Source organism: Polypterus senegalus, chromosome 5 (genome assembly GCF_016835505.1).
Source record: "Polypterus senegalus isolate Bchr_013 chromosome 5, ASM1683550v1, whole genome shotgun sequence".
In the NCBI taxonomy this organism is placed as follows: domain Eukaryota; kingdom Metazoa; phylum Chordata; class Cladistia; order Polypteriformes; family Polypteridae; genus Polypterus; species Polypterus senegalus.
The window spans coordinates 27,059,791-27,082,186 of record NC_053158.1 but is presented as its reverse complement, the minus strand read 5'-3'; the positions used below and the strand labels follow the sequence as shown (position 1 = coordinate 27,082,186).

The 22,396-nt window shown below is 36.5% G+C and overlaps 1 protein-coding gene across 2 annotated transcripts in view; it reads left to right on the top strand.

Moving 5' to 3' along the window:
• The window catches only part of LOC120530174 (putative leucine-rich repeat-containing protein DDB_G0290503), a 419,164-nt gene that overhangs the window by 378,701 nt on the left and 18,067 nt on the right, over window positions 1-22,396 (top strand). For both annotated transcript variants that reach the window (XM_039754405.1, XM_039754404.1), the window contains one exon: window positions 17,078-17,180. In XM_039754405.1, coding sequence (XP_039610339.1) covers window positions 17,078-17,180 — 103 coding nt within the window. The remainder of the gene's footprint in view (window positions 1-17,077; window positions 17,181-22,396) is intronic.

Genomic DNA, 22,396 nt, shown 5'->3' with positions numbered 1-22,396 from the left:
CACATAGCCAAACTCAAAATATTACGTTCATAAGTAATAAGATATATTTCCATAAAAAGAATATATAAAAATCAGCTAATCAAATAATGTATAGTCTAACATTACACTATTGCTTTAGCATTTGTAGTCACAAGTGACTAATCTATTCAGTATGTATTAATTTGTTGTAAGCATTTTAAATTTTGCAGTAATTTATAGTAGCTAGCAGTACACTACATGGCCACTTATATGCTTCTCTTATGTCACATTTTTCTTATACCTGTGTTGTCCGCACAGACTTTTTTCCATTTTATTTGGTAGCCAATGTATTTTACATGCATAAAATATAATGTGATATTTCCCCAAACTGGACAGACGTTCTGAATGATTGGAGGTACTTTTTTATTATTATTTTCACTTTCAAACTATTCAAAAAAATTTTTTGCACTACAGTGACATATATTTTTCTGTTTGCATCAATCATAAGTTGTACCTTCCTGCTAAGTATCAGCTTTGGAGGATGGAGGCTCTGATTTCTGTCTTCTACTCTTTATTCGAAAGATAAGCTTGCAAAGGTTACTCGCACATTTTTCTTTATAACAGAAAAATGGGTCAGCACTGTATCCTCGAATGACTGCCAGTTTTGTCTTTTCTTTTTATAAGTGCCAGATTCCTTGAAAATGTATTTGTATTTGTCGATTGTCATGCATTTCCTCTTGTGTTTCTTATGTACTACTCTGTCGGTTCTTGAACCCTTTTCAATACACCCAGGGCTATGGAATTTAATTCAGGTCATTCTTATACAGCATGCGTCCATTTCCATCACCAGAATGTTATAGACATTTACAGGTAGAGTGTATTTAAAATAACATACAACCCTACCCAAAAGTACAATGCTGAACAGTAAATAAACTAGTATCTAGCATATATATATATATATATATATATATATATATATATATATATATATATATATATATATATATATATATATATACACACAGTATTTATGTGTTTGGGTGTGTGTGTGTGTTTATGCAAGTGTATGTTTATATGTATATATACTGTATATGTGTGTGAGTATAATAGTATATATAATATTTAATTAACTTCTTGGTGTGTCTAAATATTAATAAATAAATGGAAAAGTATAAATATATTAGCCTAAGGGCAGCTGTCAATGGGAAGGGATCAAAACAAAGGTCTAGTCTTTGGAGAGTCCAGTTGCCTTTGGCTATCTGCTCATCTAGCCCTCTCTCTGCGCATTCAAAATATACTCTGATGTAGACCAATTCTGATGGTTTTAAAGCAATATGATAAAGGTTTAATGATGCATCTTTCATTGGTAATGGCAAATCATTGTAAGAGTCTGTTCCATGGTCCTGTGGGATAAGTTGATGAAGATGACAGTGAGTGCAGGTGCAACTGCAGAACAGCAAGTTGACAATCCAAATAGAAAGACCCCGTAACAGCTGGTCAAAACAATCACCAACGGTCACTAAAAAGGCTGTGTGATGTGAACAAGCTAACCAGCAGGTCCAACAAGAGTGTACAGTGCTAAAAGCTTCAAGCTGAAGTTGATTTTAGAAATTGTATCTAATTCTTGGTAGCACGGTAGCAAGTTCTGGTATTGTGGAAAATCTTCTTTTTTAATTTTAAGAGTTGGACACTTTTGTCCATTAAAACTAAGATGGCATTGATTGAAACAATTCTTAGACCAGCTTTTTAAAAAGCTATACCCATTTATATAAGTGGCTCAGATGCAGTGGAATGGCCACTGCTTGAAATAAACATACCTCTTTCTGCTATCCAGAACAGGCTTTTATATGGGAAGATATAGTTACCTTTTGAAATATTTTATCTTTAAGAAAACAACAAGTAAAATAAACAGCACAATTTTGGTGAGAGCCGGGAAAAGAGAGTGAAAATATTGTTGTGGGGTTAACATAAGAGTCACTTAGCTGCATGGGTATGCAAACATAGAAAAGCTGCTCATTACTGCCTCGAGATCCATTCTAATCAAAACAGAACATCTGAGCACAGCTGTCATCTCAATTATAATCCATGTCAAGGTAATTTGAAACAGTTGAAAAGTGTAATTCTTAAAAATTCTAATTTAAGTAAAGGTAATTACTCGATGACTTAATATCGAATTGAACTGAAATCAAGAGGGTATAATGGTCTGTTAGAACCAGGACTCAATGTGATTGTGTGAATTTAGTTCTGTCTTAAACTTCTTTGACTAATGTAATGTATAAAAAACGCTATATTTCAAGTACTATGGAACCCTTAGTTCAGGTAACATAGCATTACAAATCTTTTCTTGTCACTAAACATAGTGAAACATTTTGTCAATATTTTTTCCACTTCCATGTTTTTTAAAACTGTTTCTTTTTAGAATATTAATTTTTATTCTGTTCACATAAGACTTATAATAGTTTCTTTATGTATATTTTGCTCCACTAATGTGTAGTGTGTTTGTGTAGAGTAGGTAGAAAAATCCTAGACTATTAACTCTTTCAGGGCAGATGTCGATTTTTGTCCAAATTCAGGGGTAGGGGACAATAATCAGCTTTAAACTGCAACGAAACTCGCCCTTACGTTTTAGTTCGACTTTCTTTGCTAGAAGGAACGTTACATAGCTTTATTGATTTGACCTCGATTCCCTATGCATGCGTGAGTAGCGAAGAGCAAACAACCTCTACAATGGCATCGACATCTGGCGAGAGACCAAAGCGAATGTGCAAAGCACAATACTCCGCAGACATTTCACGTAATATCGTTGAATAGAACTCTGACTTGTCGGACTCCAAGTTTGATGCAAGTGATCTGGAGATGGATATTGAAAATGAAAGTGAGGTACCAGCATCGTCTGATCGTGGTGCTGAACACTTTCTTGTAGTTGATGCACCTACAACAGCATTCGCCTGGGAGGATCACCACTTATGATGACAAGAGGTACAAATCAGATTGCGTCACATTGCCGCCATCGCCACCAACCTGCTGTGCGAAGACAGCCAGGCAGCCAGCCCACCGTGTATTCCTGCTGACCATCGAGGCGCCACTGCCGCCAGAGATGCTAAACATGCGGAGACAGCAGCCGCAGCACATAGCAACAGATGTTTTATGGTGATTTATGTGTGAAACGATTGCTTTGTGTGCTTTTCAGAAAACTAAGTTTTTGGAGAAAATATTCAGCCCTCAAAGAGTTAAAATATGCTTAACTCATTTCAGAAGGAGATGCATATGTATACAGTATGTAGGTTTTAATTTATAGTTTGCAGACTATAGGAAACCCTCTCGCTTCATCCCTGAACACAAATGATGACCAAAAAGAACAAAAGTTATAAAAAAAAATGTTTTATTACCACAACATAGGTTCTTAAAAATACCAAATAACCTAAGCCTTCTGGTGCCTCTGTTTACCCCTCACATACTCATTCACCTATAGTCTCATTTTCTTGTCCAGCCACTTGTCACTTTCCAACTCCAAGGCCCCCTATGTACTGACTCCTGGGGCCTTTTAAGCCCGGATCAGCAAACCAATCCAGGAAAGTGTTCACAAAAGTTTCCGTGTTACTTAGCTGGCACTCAAAGGTCATCAAGTACCCCCCTAGGTTTCCCTGTTGGCTTCTCATACCACAGAGTGTGATTGGGGAGTGCCAGACTGTCTGTCCTACCAAGTAGGATCCAATCCGCTGGGAACTCTAGTAGCTTTATAACTCACTGTTGTTTTCCTATTAATTTACCTTTTTTGAATGTAGTTTGCTCCCTTAATTGTATCCTAAAGACAACAAGTAATAAAATGGGTAGACAAATGGGCAAACAACTCTGAATGATGAAAGGCTACTTCATCATCAAAACCACAAAGCTGCTAATTAGTAAATACTGGATTAAATGACCAGAACACTTAGAAATGAAAATGATAGTCATATGATGTTGATGAAAATCTTAAATAAAACATTTTAAAGAAGAGAAAAAAAGCTAAGTTATATTCATGTAATATGCATGAAAATTTGGTGCTATCTAAGGAAAAATTAACAAGATTAGTTTTGTAATTTCTACATTGACCCCAAAACACAGAAAATGAGAAATAACAGCTTGCTTAATTAGGCTAGGAGTACAATTCAAAATAGATTTGATTTTTACTAAAACCTAAAGCCATATGACTTGACTTTAAGAAGCACTATGCTATACTGTGCCACGAAAGATCTGTAAAAATATCAATATTACTGTTTCAGGGTTCATCAAAATGGTTTACTGAGTACTGTCATAGAATAAAATCCAAAGCCAATACTATCCAAAAAACCAGGAACTTCAAAAACCTTCTGGTTTCAGTTTAGACTTTTATTAAACAATGATAATAGCTGTGTTTGGTCTGCGGCTCCGAGACATTTCTATACATAGCTTAATATAGGTAAGATACTTTGACACTCCTGTTTACGCTAATGGACAGCATCTAATGGCATTTTTCCACCTTTGTCTGATGACGTTCTGTCAAGCCTACTTTCCATTAGGTTATGTCCTTTCATGTCCATTATTCATTATGCTAATAGCCAACACCTTTTGGCATTTTGACATCTTTGTCAGGTAACTTTTCTACTGTGACCACTTATTACTAATCGTTCACCGATTCTTTGGCATCAACTTTCAGGGTGTCACCTTAGTTATATGTAAGACTCAGTACATCAGTACATTCTAGTGTTTTAACTATCTAAGGGTGACTGTAATTTAGTGTTTAACAGTACTTAGACCATATTGGTGAATAGATTACAATATGCTTTAAAAATAATAATATCTTTTAAGGTGCAGTAAAACAAGTGCTTAATTAAAGTAAGTGATTAATCATATATTCTAATTGCTGTGTATGCTATATTTAAATTTTCCAGTGTTATTGTATATAAAATACCCAGTAAATATTAATGTAGATATAGTTCCTTAATAAAAACTTAACAAGTTTTAAATTTGGCACCAGAGTTTACCATTTTAGAAAAAGTGTAGTAAAATCTCATATTTGAGTTTCCTACTATAATAGGTGTTATTGTGACTTCTATTTATGGATCTTCAAATGTTCAAGCAGTGCTCAGGTTCTGCATAGGAAGTGACTGGTGAACACGACTTCTGTCATGGTAGCTGCCCGATACTTTTTGAATTCTCTTAGTTGTCCTTCATTTCAAATATTACTGCAAAATGTAAATATAAGCATACATTGAAATTACTCAGCATTTTTTTCCCTATAATGCAGACAAGTGACTGCAAGAGAAAGATCTCAAAGAGAAAGTTCCCTGCAGCACATAACATATTTGCTTGTGAGAAACTCCCACATCTTTGAAACTAAAGCTGCACCCGTGAGCTTACGTCTCAGATTTGTTCAGCATACACAAGTATATTCTGCATTTCTCCTGTAACCGTAGGCAATGAATAAATACTAATTAATACACACTTATATATTTGTATATGTTTCTATATGTTTAGTTTACTATTGGAAAAAAATCTGAAATGTTTAAATGTTTTTAGCATCACATAGATTAAGTACAAGTAAAAGGGTAAACAGGGAATTTTTACCTTAAAACAAAAAGGGGAAATTTCCACCCAGCTGAATCTATACACATGCAAATCATAAAACAAGAATTTACCCAGTTTTAAGAAGATTTGAGGTGACCATCTCCTCTGGTGACAACTCTTATTCAGATTTACTTGTTTTTGTGAATTTTGCTCTTATTTGTTTGGCTTATTTTTGTAACAGATGGCTAAACTGAAGACTATAAAATATCTGAGATGCCATCCAGAACTTAAAGCTTACCTGTTGATGGGTAGAAAGCTTAAGACTAGTCGGGCCTAGGACCAAAATCTGCTGCTCCTCCAAAAGGCATACAGAGAGACAATAGAGAACCCACTTAGCCCTCTTTCTGTTCCAAGGATTGTTTTTATTTATAGGTTGAAGCCAGCATTCAGGAAAAAAACAAGGGTTTCCTTTATTTATCCTTGTATCTTTGTTTTAATATGAACATTGTGAGAAGGGATCTATTAGTATCAGCACAGCATGCCTGCTGCTGACTGAATCCACACATGAAAAGTGTTTGTGGCATTAGAATTAGACTTATGTGGCAATCTATTTGCTCACTTTTTCTAGTGAACCCCTTTGAAGTCCATTATCCTCATTTGAGAATATGGCTGTTGAGCAAACACTGAGCACGTACTGAACTGATATAGACTCACTGTGTGAAATCAGCCATACAATGTGAAAAGCACTGTTCACGTAATAAAGCACTTCCAGTTATCTCCTAAGGCACAACAGTTTTCAAAAAATGTCTCAAATATGCTAATCACGTTGAAATTTTATGATAAAAAAAGTACATCTCTTTATTATATGAAAAAAAATCTTGGGATGAGATGAGACATTTTCAGAGAGATAATTTCAAGTCCCGTGAGACAAGACTTACAGGTCCAAGTGGGGACAGAAATAAAAGACAAACAGTAAATGAAGAAAAGATAAAAAGTAGAAGACAAAGTACTGTAGAACGTCATTAAGAGGTTCAAAAACGTTGGCACGATACACATGCAGAGCAGGTAGAGATTATGAAGTACTAAAATTCGAAGTCTCATAAAACTGATAGTAAAGATCGAAACAGAAATTATTACTCTCTGAAACAACAGAACAGTGAAAATAGGTCAAATATATAGACATACAGTAGGTGATATGACAGAACTATGTAGATATTGTTTGGCTGTAAAGTTTAAGTCGGAGACTTGTAGATCATCTAATTCGTGTTGCCATCAGGGAAAAGCAGTGTTTCTTCCCAGTGAAGAGGCGTATCTGCGAGAAATAAAAGATTTGTTATTTGGTGAAAGTGCAGTCCACAAACACTACAGGCAAAATATCTGAATCTACAATAATCTGTTCACGTTCGCATCATTCAATGCTCAAAATGTACATTTACACGATTCAAGACCATACACTATGAGAATCTGTGGTTTCACAACAATTAAAGCTACTGCAAGTTTAATTTCAAAGAAACCACAATTTGGTCAGGTTTATATTTATGATCACAGAGAAGCAATGCAACATAGAATCGAAGGAGTTAAATGATCGGACATATTAGAAATTCTACAGCCAATAATGGATACAAATCCATACATCCAAAAGTATCGCAATTTACATGAAATCTATCTGAAAAACATGGACAAAGAAGTTTTCTTGGATTTTTATATGAATCAAAAAGATCACGCTCGCATATATAATAAACCAGCATGTGACGAATTGTCAGCGATAATAGTTTCAAAAACAGAGTTGATATTTGTGTTTATCCAAAAGCACAGCACGATTCATCGCAAGTGGCAGATCCGGGAAATGACTAACTTGTAGGGCCCACAAGGGGGTTGGCGAGCGAAGCGAGCAGGGGACAGAGCCCCCTAGTAGAATTAAAAAATAAAAAGGGTTTTTTTGTTTGGTTGTTTTTTTTTATGAAAAAGTACAATGTGATTCGTGGAAGCAGGAAGGACAGTGGTTGAAAATGTATAGTTGGGTTTACAGATGAAACATGCTTGTAAGGAGTAAATCTTCAAAACATTCAATAGTTTCATGTATTGCCCCTGCTTTAGGGTTATGATGGAGTACTGTTTATTTTTGATTTAGTCTTCACCTATACCCTGTTTTATCAGTATTGTTGTCATTCAATTATTATTATTGTTATTATTATTATTACTATTATTATTATTACTATTATTTGGCTGATACCCTTATCTAAGGCTGCTCAATTACAGCACACACCGGTTAAGTGATTTGCTCAGGGTCACACACTGAGGCACTGGCAACCATAACCATTATACCACATCACATTATGATCTAATATACAGTGGTCACATAATATAAGACATTCTTCATGCTGATGGAAAGCATGTTAATTTTCTTAGAAATATTCTACAAATTAGGCTGGTCAGCACTTTATCTTGTCATCCCCTTTTTGTATTTGATTTGTTTTATGATCAAGGACAATCAATGATTATTGATTTAACATAATTAAATACTATGACCTCAAATTATATATCATTTTCTTCATTGTGTGTGAACTTTCCAACCATCCACATTTTTTTTCCATAACTATAAACTTCTTTGTATGTTATAAAATCAAATGAAAATTGTGTGGCATTTTTTACATTTTGAAAAATCCTTAGTTTAACTCATTCTCATAAAATATTGAATCATGTGTGACTGTTCAATAACACTGTAAGGTGCCACTTCAGCTAATAATTCATGGCTTTAAAGTGCACTGTTAGAGGCTTTGTTAATGATTTTTAATCTTCTAGCAACCAAAAAAACATGCCTTCTAACGCTCTTTGTTGTTGTATGGGTGCTGTGAATGCTGTAAATATTTAAACAGTAGGTTAACTTACAAAGGTGTTCATTATTCTGTACCTTCTCTCTTATAAACATGCCACATTTCAAGAAAGAGTACTGTCACCAAGGTTTTTCTTTCTTTCTTTCTTTCTTTCTTTTTTTATTAAATTGGATCGTTTATAAAATTGGTCAGATTAATTCAAAAAAACATGTAAACAAAAATTGTGGTAACCTAATTTCTCCTGATGTCATTAGAAACATAAACTTTGTTGTAAATTTTTTTTTTTTTTTCAGTTTTAGTACTTTGTTAGTTTTTGCAAAGACTAATGCCTAATTTATTCATGTTTTTTGTACCCATTTATTCCAATGCAGTGTTGTATGGAATCAGATCCTATCTAGGCAAGTTAACAGTCCTTCACAGGGTCCGCTAACACAAATATGTCCAAAATCACACAAACACCAGACAGCTTAAACTCAACCACTTAACCACTCACACACACCAGAAGAATATGCGGTGAAATTGGAGTACCAGAAGAACCTGTACAGACATGAAAGCAACACAACCCAGACAGTTACAGGGCCTGGAATTTAACTGTTTGTTTGTTTTCACTTTATTTTGTCTTCATTCAATAATTGAAATATGAATTAAAGTCCATCCATGTATTAATTTTCTGTTTTCACATTGTCTAATTAAAAGTTAATAGTCTATCCAGGTAGCATGAGGTACAAATTTGAGTCAAACTGTGGACACAGTGATGGTTAAGCATTTTGTTTGTTACTAGCTGTGCTACCCATCTTAGACTGGTTGAAATCTAAGCAATCAATGTAGACCTCAGCTTTCGTGTTTCCAGCATACCATGTGTTGGAATGTGTTTTGTAATACATGTTGTGATAAAATCTTTACATTTTTCATTCCAACAGATGATGCATCACAAATATAAGCACTGCTTTTATGAATCCCACACCAAATGGCATATAGCATAGTGATAACAACTGGACAAACCCACAGATATTAACAGACACTTGTCCTTTTATTATTTGTTATTAAATTGCTTTTTTATATCATTATATTTAAAAATAATAGTATGAAGGAATATTTTGCACCATGAATAAATGTATTGGGAAATGTGGTAATATACTGTATGTACTATATAATAAAACACTAAGTTCTGCATGTCCAGTCCTTCAGAGTAATCTGATTGAGCAGTTTGGCTTTGATGATGTAATGAAAGAGGAAAAGTATAAAAATCGGATAGGTGGTGAGAAAGGCTCCCAGAAAATAATGACAGGGCCTGAGAAGCAGGCTTTATGGGAACGCACTCAAAAGAGGGAGCACTGATGAAGAGGCTTTCAGACACACACAAATTCAGAGGACAGGCACTAAAGGTGCACCTAGAATAAGAGAGCAAATGTTACAAAATTATTTTGTGAATAATTGTCTTTGACAGGTACCATGGCTAGTATATATATAAAATGCTAAGGTAACGTAATAACTCATGAAGTACTGGAGCTAGAACCTTGAACTTGGTGTTAATGAAGAGCTTATGACCAAATGCATGCCGCTAATATCAAAAGTTGGAGGTAGTGGCGGCCTCAGCAAACTGACCCACGCTCATGGGCTTCTTACGGTTGATTGATTGGCAAACAAAGTGACATGGTACAAGGAAAAAGAAAGTCAACAACATGTGCTGGTTGATAACATGATGAAGAACCCCATAATAAGAAGAACATCAATAGCAATTTCTGTTTAGCATCAAGTATGTATACAGAATACAAGAAATGCATGTGACCAGAGGTCCTCTTGGTTCACTAGTAAATAAATAAAAGCACAATGATGTTTAAGCATAATTAATTAAATGTGTCATGAAATATGTTTTAGTTGCTTATTTCTTTTATATATTTCTTTAATTATTACTTCATTTATTTATTTCGTTATTGACACACACAACATGAATCTTTGACTATCAAGTACTACATTTATAGGCAGATACTACACTTGAGATGCAGACTCCAGAGAGGATGATGTATTCAGGGCTTCTTCAATTAAAGTAGCTGCTTCATGCAGTAATTCCAGCCAGACATTTTCGTGAACTCCTGCCCACAATGGACACACACAGTCACAACTTTGGCGTCCCCTCTAATAACAATTCACAAATCAAAACACAGTACTCACTGGTGCCCTCCCTTTCAACTGTGGTGGATGAAAATGACAGTTTTAAATTTGAAGCTATATTTTGTGTTGTGTGCAGTGTTACAAACTGAAGCAATAATTTAACAATACCAAAAGTAATAAGCAACAAAAACATATTTCATGACATATAGCATTATTATTTATGCTCATAAATCTTTGTGATGTTTATTTTTTGTCATGTTTCACAATGCATTTATTTATTTATTTATTTATTTAATTTTGTCACAGATATTTATCCATATTATGAAACAATGTTTTAGCCAATTTTTTCTTGTATTTTCTTTAATTTTCTTTTTTTTTTAAATGCTGCTGTTATTTAAAAAGTAAAGAGAAAAGAAGGATATCGTTTAAAGGTGAAAAACATCCAGTGAGATTTGAGTGTCTGAATTAAATAGCCAAACCAGTGGAATTCCTACATAGCTCCACGTGTTTAGACTGTGATATGTAATGACCACGTGTTCCATATTTCCCAGGGCAGTCATGAATTTCTTACCCAATTTATTTAAAAAAACAAATTCTCCTTTTTCTTATATTTTAATCATGACTCATTTCTGAATTCACCAACAGAGTAGTATCCAAGTCATTGTAGAAAAAACACTTTTCAATGAATTAAAAATTACCAATCATATCAATGGTATTGAGCGGCATGGTGGCGCAGTGGTAGAGCTGCTGCCTCGCAGTTAGGAGACGTGGGTTCGCTTCCCGGTTCCTCGCTGCGTGGAGTTTGCATGTTCTCTCCGTGTCTGCGTGGGTTTCTTCCCACAGTCCAAAGACATGCAAGTTAGGTGGATTGGTGTGTGTGTGTGTACGTGTGCCCTGTGGTGGGCTGGCACCCTGCCGATTTGTTCCTGCCTTGCGCCCTATGCTGGCTGGGATTGGCTCCAGCAGACCCCCGTGACCCTGTGTTAGGATATAGCGGGTTGGAAAATGGATGGATGGATCAATGGTATTCATAACAAGCAATATCAGACTAATAATAATATTCAGTATTAAAGATGTAAAGCTTATTGAGTCAAGTCACGTTAGATACATACTTAATCCGTCAATATGATAAGTGTTTGTGCACATATAATGAAGAACTTCAGAAAGAAATTCAATTTCTGAAAAAGGAGAACAACAAACCAGTGTGCCAAACATGTGGCGGTAGGTGTTCTGTTTCCAGTGGAGGATGCAGCATATGTATTACTCAGCATATCAATCTCTAACAACATAAAGATGCTGAAATGAGTAAGTGTGTCATGCCAGGCCAGAAACAATTCATGCAATTGTAAGGGTGTTCACTGTTCATTCTGCACCATAAATAAAATACGATCTGAGTAGCTGTGTAGAGCTTTCTAATTCATATATGCAAATCGTGTCAAAGTGGTTGGTGATAGCAATGTAACGTACAATATTCCCCCAGCACATAAGGTTTGTTTAAAATACACAAGTAATAAATTACCTTATAATATGAGTAGCTTTGAATACTTTATTTATTTAGAGTTGTCATGTGTATGTATGAGGAGTGTAAATGTGTTTCTATATAGCATTGTAAACCACAATACCCACACTACCTGCTTGCCCATAACACCCTACGTCCCCAGAGGGGCTATTCAGTATTCTTTCAGGGAAGATCTGGTCACCCTAGCGTGCATACATTCATTCTTACCAGCTAAAGCAAGTTCCATTTTCTTCTTTAAATTATAATGAAAACTAGCAGTTTAGCAGAGAAGTTGAATATGTGAATTTGTTCTCAAACCCACTTAATACAAGGGAGCGTCCCAAGGGAGCTGTCAGCACTGGGCATATGTGGGAAACAAACCTGGGTGGAGCAGGAGCCCATCATAGTGAAGTCTGGTGTAGCTTATAAGAAAAGAAAATTAGCAGGTTTGTTTTTTTCAGAAATTAAACTACGCTAATGCAATCAGAAGGCCAACAAGTATCAGCTATGCAGTGACTTCATTCAAGTATCTTTAAGGCACTAATGCATAAAACATGTTATCTTGATATTATTTGTGACATACTGAGCATAGTTTCACTTCTTGCAAGCTTAGTCTTTGTGTGTGTGTGTGTGTGTGTGTGTGTGTGTGTGTTTATATCAAGAGAAATTTTGAACAAGAATGTGATATTCAGTTGCTTCTAGTCTTTGATGCCCCCCCCCCATCCTCTGTCAAGTTGCTAACAATGATAAATGTGTCTCAAGTGCCTTTACCTCTTCACAAATTTGAATCTGTTTCATTATATTTCTACTAAATTGCATGTGCGTTGGCAGTCATTTTAATGCTCTGCTGCTGACACCAAATTTAATTTTACTGCATTAATGTAGCATTCTTAAATCATTAAAAAGTGCCTTAGATTAGACTGAATTCATCACAGTTATCTGCTGCAGGCCTTGATCTGAATTAGTTACAGTATGTCAACATGTTAAGATAAATATTTATTGTGTTTCATTTTCTAATGCGTAATTTATGTAATTCTGCGCAGTTTTCACCCTCTTCAATGTCGCTTATAATTTTTAACACAATTCCATAGCACCTTGATGTTTTCATTAAGCAAATGAATAGCTTTTACTTAACATAGTACTTTTTCTGTTGCAAACGTAATCCTTTGCGAACACAGATCTGTATTACAAATCTTCATATATGTTTTTGATAGTTGGAACAAAAAAAGGTTAAGTGACTTTCTCAATGTCAGATTGTGGATCAGAGGCAGATTCTGAGCAAATATCCTTAGTGTTTAGGTTCCTGTCCTTTAGCTGCTAATCCACACTGCTCCAGAGTCCAATGGCACCATGCTTTACACCACTTGGACTGACACATGGCACTGCACAAAGTGACCTAAGGTTTGTGTGCAGCAGCTCATCCTTGGAAATTGTTTTTATGACACTTCTAATGCACAATTTTTGTGTTGATGTTGCTTTCAGAGCCAGTTTGGAACTCTGTCGTAAGCAATTCAACAGAGGATAGGTCAATTTTTACACACTATGCGCCTCAGTGTTCGGTGGCCCCCCTTTGTGAGTATGCATACTGTACCACTTTGTGGCTAATCTGGTGTCACTCTTAGACACTACCACTTCACAATAATAGCACCTACAGTTGACCAGAGCAGATCTAGTAGAGCACAAAATTTCACATACTGACTTTTGGCAAAGGTGACATCCTATGATGGGGACACATTTAAAGTCACTGAGGTCTTCATTATGATTTTTATGATTATGTTTTTCAATGGAGATTGCTTGGCTATGTAATTGATTTTATGCACCTGTTAATAATGGGTGTGGCTGAAATACCCAAACTCAATAATATGGAGGGATCCCCACGTACATTTGGACATATGTTATATATATGCCGCACATTCTTAGTCTAAATTAGCTTTTACATACTAATCTTCCAGTCAATGACACTACTCTTGTTTTCTGTCCTTTAACACTTATAGTCTCCACCTACAAATAATTTCTGAACATAAATATTATTATACTGAAGCCATGGCTTAAATTAACCAATCAAACCCATTACTGAAATTTGTAAAATGCTGCAAATCCCTTTACTGCCAGAAGTGACCCTACTCTGTTGGGCTATTGAACAAGGCCCTTAAACTAAAAATTGCTCCAGGGGTGCTGTGCAATGGTTGACCCTGCGCTCTGACCCCCAAAGGTCATGTGAAGAGACAATTACCCTCGACCAAAAAATAATGCTACTTTTTACACTGGCCGACAAAAGCCTTAAAAAGTCTAATTTTGAAGGACTGAAATTTTCCTGGAGGTCACTTCAGGATATTTTCACTTACTTATACTAATATGACTCATATTAAAATTGAAACTTAGCATCTTTGAACAATTTCTGCACTCCCAGAATAAGTTCTAGGAAAACATGCTATGTGCAGTGCCTATGCTTTTGGAGTTGACAGCAGTGTCACAAAGTAATTTGCTCTTTTGTGTCATGCATCCACCATTTTGGAGTTTACACATCCCATTATGTGTGTTTTTTCACAGATTCCCAAAGATTCACAGGTTAAGTTAATTGACAGTTTCAAATTGACACCATATCAGTGTATCACTACTGGAATAAGACCCCGAATATTGAAATGGGGGTTTGAGAAGCCCTCTCCAGAGCTGTATACTACAGACTCTGCATTGTGTTATAGATGGACAGAAACTCCATTTTTTTTAAAACACAGATTGTAATCATGCTTCGATTTGTTTGTGCTTCCCTTGTTGTATGCTGCCAATTACAATGTCTCATTTCCTGATTGGTCACCCTTCATGGAAGAAAAGACATATTGCAACATAGCAGGTATAGAAGACTTGCCTTCCATGTCGCTTGTTGATCTGCTTGCTTGTATGTATCTAAATTGTGTTTTTTACAATTTGAATGCTCCATATGTGCACAAAAGGCAAATGCTTTCCTAATTGCTACAGTTTTATGGTACATCCCATGGGTATTGGCATTATACCTTCAAATATCAGTGATTATGGGTAAGTAGTCTATGCAGTAGGTGGACGAATGCATCATATGCATTGTCAGTGATTTGAATGTGGACAGAGATACATTTGCAAATGATGAGAAAATGCTTAGTGTGGAAGTGAGGTGAGAGGTTTGTGGTGCAGTGCAGTTTTTAAATAAATAATTGCGTACCTGTAAAGTGCAGGCACTGATCTGGTAGGCTGTGCACGAGCATGCTTTGCTCAGGGGATGATTGGGGTACTGGAGTGATAGCCAGATTCACGTGCAAAGGCTAGCAGATCAGTCAGGTGCCTCATTCACACCTCGGAGGTAACAGCATGTCACACCTGCACGCAATCAGGCCAGATAAAAGGAACCTGCACAGCAGAGATGTGGGACAAAAGGACAGAAAGAAGGAGACACAGATATTAAAAGAGGGGTGAAAGTAGCAGGATCTAGAGGAGAGAGCCAGTGCCAGAGGAAGGAGGCAGGAAACCAGGAAGAGTCCCTGGAGAGGAGCATGTGGCCATTGCTTGAGAGGGTACCAAGAGTCGCTCCTACTGAGCAATTTGGGGAGCTGGAGTGACCAAGTGCTCCAGGATGGCTCCCTCACGAAGACGAGGATTGGCAACAGGAGTCTTGCCGCAAGGCTGTGATGGCAGCAGGGACCCAAGCAAGTCAAAGGGCTGGTTGTGCACTGCATTTATTCTCATCAGGGTTAGCGGAGGAGATGTCGGTTTTAAAAAGGATGCACCAGGGCTTGTGAGTTTTGTAAAGAACTGCTTCCTGCCTATGATTTTAACTACTTTTTTTAATGGAATTATTTAATGACTTTTAACCTCCCTTGTACACTTGGTTTTATTGGCTTATTTATTAACTTTTGGAAGATTTTTATGCTTTAATGGTTTAAACTGTCAGTTTCAGCTGTAAGGAATGTAATCAGGAAGTGGGAGGCCACAGGCACAGTTGCTGTTAAACCAACCCAGGTCTGACAGGCCAAGAAAAATACAGGAGCGACACATATCAAAGAAAATCTATGGGATGATTTGAAGCAGGCTGTCTATGCTCGGCAGACATCAAATTTAACTGAACTGGAGAGATTTTGTATGGACAAATGGTCAAAAATACCTCCATCCAGAATCCAGACACTCATCAAAGGCTATAGGAGGCATCTAGAGGCTCATAGTAGCAAAAGGAGGCTCAACTAAGTATTGATGTAATATCTCTGTTGGGGTGCCGAAATGTATGCACCTGTCTAATTTTGTTATCATGCATATGCATATTTTCTGTTACTCCAATACACTTAATGTCACTGCTGAAATACTACTGTTTCCATAAGGCATGTCATACATTAAAATGAAGTTGCTACTTTGAAAGCACAGCCAATGATAAAAAAAATCCAAAGAATTAAGAGGGGTTCACAAACTTTTTCATACGACTGTACTTATGTATATATATGGGTGTGTGTTTGTGTGTGCGTATGTGTGTGCGAGAACTTGTCTTTGTCACCTCACCACCCTTTCCAGGACTAGTCATGTCTTCCACTTGTCAATGAGGATTATTTAAAGTATACATTTTAAATTGGAAATAAGTGGGTAATAAAATGGATATAGCTGTATTTGTATGCAATTTTCAGGTAAGGAAAAATGATTTCCATTAACCTTATTAATAATATAGACCTGTCAACATTCTCAGTTGTCTTGGGATACATAAATTATATTTATTTTGACTTTCTGCAAATACTGATGCACTGAAATAATTGCATATTGAATGTTCAATCAGCATATTGATATTATTTGTTCTTTTGCATATCAATACCATTAATAAATGTAAAATAGTGAAAGTGGAAAAATATCTAAATATATAAAACCAGGTGCACAATGGCATAACTTGCTGTTATCTTGAAAACATCAGCTGAATAAGAATTGAAAAGCTTGAATGTTTTAGGCTAAGCTTCTTGGTCTTTTATAAAACATTTCATTTTTGACACTCTTCAGTAATTATTTGTTGACTGATGTGAAAAACAAAAGGGTAAGTGGCTTGGCGGGGAGCCACAAAATGATGTAGTTCACACTGTAAATTAGAAAAAAAAAAGATATATGTTTGTGTTTCTTGTATATAATTTACCATTTATTTTGTTCTGAATAGGCATGAACAAGAGAGTATTTTGACAGAGAAACTATCCACCATTGAAGATTTGCATTGCAGATTAAAAGCCAGCATTGAATCCGTTCATCTGCTTAACCAACAGGTAAATTCTCCTTGCCTCGGTTACTGCAGTGGTTAAATGGGAAAAATGATAGCATCATCTAAACTCTGAGGTGGGCCTTGGCATTTTTCATTCTGGATTGACTGTCAATAGAGAGAAAAAAACACTTATCTGATATAACTGAACCATTTTTTCTTTCCAAATAAATGCCTGTTGAGGAAAACAATGAAGAGGCTTTATCAAGGGTAGGCAAGCTATTTATATGTGACAGCATTTTGGAAGTGATACTGTGTAATGAAAACTTTAGGTATATATCCAAGACTTGTATCAGATTGCTTGAGCTTCTCACTGTTCTTAAATTCGATAGAAATATCACTTGTTTTGGATGCATATTGTGTAAATGTCAGCTAAACTCAGAGGTGCTGCTGGTGCCAGTAGACTAATACATATTTGAAGCCAACGTCACTTGATAGTTGGATTCCATTGTACAGATTATACCTATACCTCTGGGTCTCTACTGTTCTTTAGATTAATATCTGTATTTTCATCTTGCCTAATATTGTATATTTACTGAACAGTGTAGTTTAGGTACAGTATATGGTGTGCCAGCAGTAGATTGCTGACACATTTGTGTGTAGTCTCTTTGCCTTTTTGCCTGGCTTTAACAAAAAGCTATAAATTAAAATAAAAGCATGTCTTGCATATGCACAAAATGTGTCATACATATCTCAGTCATCTTTGTGTCTGTGTTCTCTGATTGCACTAATTATAAAGTTTATATCTATTGAATGCCCTAAATTTTGTTGCAGATATAACAAAATTTTCATTCTTTGTCACAATAGTCCTTTGTCTAGAGAAAATGATAGAACTAAGTAGTGATAGTGACTGATCACAGAGTGAAGCCCCAGGAGCATAGAGCCGCTATAAAAAGCTCTAGGAGGAAGTCATTATGCTGTTGAGGGAATAAGAAAGTGAAGTCGGAGACTTGTGAAATGTTCTCATTATAGGTCATCTCAGTAATTATCTGACACCTACAGATGGAGTCACTTCTTAATCAAAAGAATGAATCATTACTGATATTGATTCAGACTAAGATGTTTGAAATAATGAGTCCACTAACTCAAGTATAAATTTAGAGGTAATTTCAGCAACTTCTGTGCTGACGTTTCAGTCTAAATAATAATGAAATGTCTTACTTCATTTCAGTGTAATGGTAAGAAAATGACCATGGCAGTTTGGGCTAAATTGCCCCTGCCTAATCTGCATATATATCTGTACTTGAGTAAAGTCGCAAAGAATTTAAGCTTCCTGTTTCTTCTCTAACTATTTTAACCACAATTGACATAACTGTATAAAACAAAATGTGTAATGTTGTTTTTTTATTGTTTTATTTTTTTATATTGCTGTAGACTTTTTATAGTAGCTTAGGTTGGTTTTAATTAAAGAAAGCACATTTTATTTTGTTTTAGAAACTGCATTTATTCACATCAGTAAACATTTCATTTGTTTTCAAATGAATGCTAACAGTAAGTGCCACAGAAAGATGGTATTCTTAACTTTGGTTATGTTGTCCTGATTTTTTCTTAGATTGAAGTATAACTTTTTAGTATAGGTTGTTTTATTATATAAATAAATAAAATGCTAAATACCATTTTATTGACAAGCATTTTACATAGGGAAGTTTCAGTCACATATACTGTATGTATAGGATCAGGGCACTGGTCAGGTTTCTACAAAATAAAAATGGTTTTCTTCTTCATCTCATCTGTATTCCATGCTAACAGGGGAGTTGAAGGAGAGAAAGGATTAGCAAAGCAATCTGGCATAATAGATTTCACTATGGGTTGTGGTTGGCCAGTGGCTTTACAGCATTTCTGAGCTGTGAGGTAGCAAACTGTAAACATTTCATTTTGTTTCAGTACTTTCATGGTGGTAGAACTGTGGCCTGGCACTCCCAAGATATAATTTTTCTTTACTCTTATGCTGACATAGGAAATACATTGAATGAAGAGTCTTTGGGCAGGTTAAATTTTAAAGCCCTCACCAAAAATAAATAATAATGATATTTCCACTGCAATCGTACTTAACACATAGTTAGGGACACTAGGGTTTCACAAAACCAATATGGAAATAGAAAGGTGTTTGTTTACATGTCTTGTCATGTCTGAGCGACTAGCAGGAGTACCTGGCTGCTGCATTCGATTCAAAATGGGGTGGCATGTCTGATGTTCCACCAGCTGGAGCAGGCATATGTCACTCTCTTAGATCACTGTATTGGCTCCCTGTAACACGCTTATTAAGTTCAGATCCTTGATGCTTGCCTACATCATAGTCAGTTGATCAACACCTATATATATATATATATATATATATTGTGACAGATAGGGGGCGCTATCGCTCCCTTGAACCCCTGTCCACGACTGCAGACACCAGGTAAAAGTCCAATAATCGACTTTATTAAATCTCCACAGTGCACAAAGCACCCTCTACTCCACTATACTCATACAAATCAATAACAATAAACACAATAATATAATCCTCCAACTCCCAGATGCGTTGCCACCCTTCCACCCAGCTCAGCTCGCCATCTGGGAGCTCTCACAGTCCTTTTATATTCCCTGACCCGAAAGTGTTCCCAATCCCAGTCCATGTAATCTTGTATCACTTCCGGGTCAGGTAAAAAGTCCTTTTCTTCACCCCGGAAGCCCGTCTCTCTTCCTTTGACGAACTTCCGGGTTATAGGGCACAAATAAGTCTTTGGTCCTCCCTGCAGCTCCCTCTTGCGGCCCCGTGGTATCCAGCAGGGTCTTGTATAAAAACTACATAGTCCATGACTCCCTGCTGGTCTTTGGGGCACCTCCATACTGCAGGGAGGGCTTCATCTGGCGGCCTTGGGGTATTGGCCTGGATGACCAGCTGGCCAAAGATCACTATATATATATATATATATATATATATATATATATATATATATATATATATATATATATATATATATATATATATATATATATATATATATATATAGATATATATATATATATATATATATATTTGTCATATATATATATATATATATATATATAGTAACAGAGGCGCTATATCGGCACCTGACCTGACACAGATGGACACATATAAAAATAAATAAACTTTTTATTTTTCTTCACCCGTGGGCGTACGTCTTCCCCGTGACCCACAAGCAATACACAGTCCAAAAGCACCAAACCAACACAGCAACAGTTTTCTCCCTTTCACCACCACTCCTCCTGAAGCTTAGTCCTCTTCCTCCCGACTCTGGCCATTGAGTGGTGGTGGCTGGCCCTTTTTAAAGTGGGTGGGGCTAAAGATTTCTCCAGCCATGCTGCTGACTCCATGCAGGTCCCCCTAGCAGCCACCCAAGCCCCCAACCAGGCTGTGGAGGACTCCATCTCCCGTGAAGCCATGCAACAGGCTGGGGGATCACCGTCCGCCAGGGGCTGCTGCGTCACCAGGTATTGAGCTGCCCATGGGAACAGGTATTGAGCCCTGCCCATGGGGCCTGGCTATCCCCGAACAGATGCAGCAGGGGCATCCCTGCCGGGCATATATATATGGCTATATATATATAATATATATATATATATATATATATATATATATATATATATACAGAGACACTTTAAGTGCTATACTTCAGCCACTCAGGACTGCTAAGGAATGATGTCTGGTTATGCCTCCTCTGCATAGCATCAGATCTCAATCCAGACTCTTCTCTTGTGTAGCTCCTAGCTTATGAGCTGCCAGCCTCCATTTGAACATCTTTGTCCCACAATGAAGTGTCTGAAAGCTCTGTTGTTAGGTAAATTTCTATTTAAGTGATATCCGCTGCTTCTGTAAACTAAGAATTGTAACTCACTTGTATTTTGTTCTGAGCTCTTCACTTTTCATGATCAATTTTTAACCTTTTTCTGAGAAGTCAAAAGTCAAGCAAAATGACACCTTTTTTTAGCTAACTAAAAAGATTACAATATGTAAGCTTTTGAAGCAACTCAGGGCCCTTTTTCAGGCAAGATGTAATACAGAAACTGACATTCCCTGTGTTTATATAGACACCAGGACAGATGCAGCATTGGAAAAGCTTTAATTGAGACGTCTTAGATGTAAAAAATTAATAGACCTCATTTAGCAAGAGAGGAGAACAATGTATGGTCAAGATCTTTGGATAAGATAACTGTCCAACAAAGTCTTTCGAAGTTTCTGATGATTTTTTCCTTACAATGTGGGTCTGTCGTCAGGTGGTCTGTGTCAGTCCGAGAGATACAAACAATCCTCATATCTGGCCGTAAAACTCTTGTCTCTGTTTAAACCAGAATTTTAGCATGAGTTGAACTTCCCATGCTTTTCTCTCTTGCTGTGTTCTGAAGTTGCCCATAAGCAATGTGACCTCTCCCAGTTTCCATGGCTGTTGAAGTGGGCTGCTACAGGATTTTCTGTGTTGCCATGATTCATGTGGAACTTGTGTAAGTTCATTCTTTGGCGGAGTGATTGTCCAGTTTATCCCACATAGAGTACAGTGTTGGGAAATTTCATACAGAGAATTAGGTAGGCTACATTGACCTGCAGGAAAATGATCCTTTTATATGATGTTCCAGTCGGCAGTGTGGTATAACTACACAATCTGTATCATAAATGTAAGGACACATTTTACATCTTTTCTGTAGGCAGAGAGAGAGATGTGCCATTTTCTGTTGGTTCACTTAGGGAGCTTCGAACAATCAGTTGCTGCAGGTTTGATGGTTGTCTGTATGCCAGGAGGGGAGGTTCTGGAAATAAATTTTTAAGCATTTTGTCAATGTTTTGCATTGGCTGAAGTTCTTTTATAATTTTTTGAAGTGCTTCAAGGCGTGGGTTATATGTGACAACAAGGGGATGCGCTTCTTTTTGTCTTAGTTTTTATATTCCACAAGATTGTCTCTGGGTATGGCAGTAGCTCTTCTTATTTGAGTGTCTGTTGTTTTGGGGGAATAACCTTGTCTGGTGAAATCTTGTCTAAGCTCTTGCAGTTGTTCATCCTGGTCTGTCAGGTCAGAGTAAATATGGTTGTAACGTATTGCTTAGCTGAAAATAATGGAGTGCCTCATATGCTTGGGGTGGAAGTTATCACTTCTCAGGTAGGTCCGTCTGTCTGTCATTTTGTGAAAAACAGAAGTTACAAGGGTGTTATCGTTCAGTTGAATGGCGGTGTCAAGGAAGCCGACTTCTATTTTTGAGTAATTAAG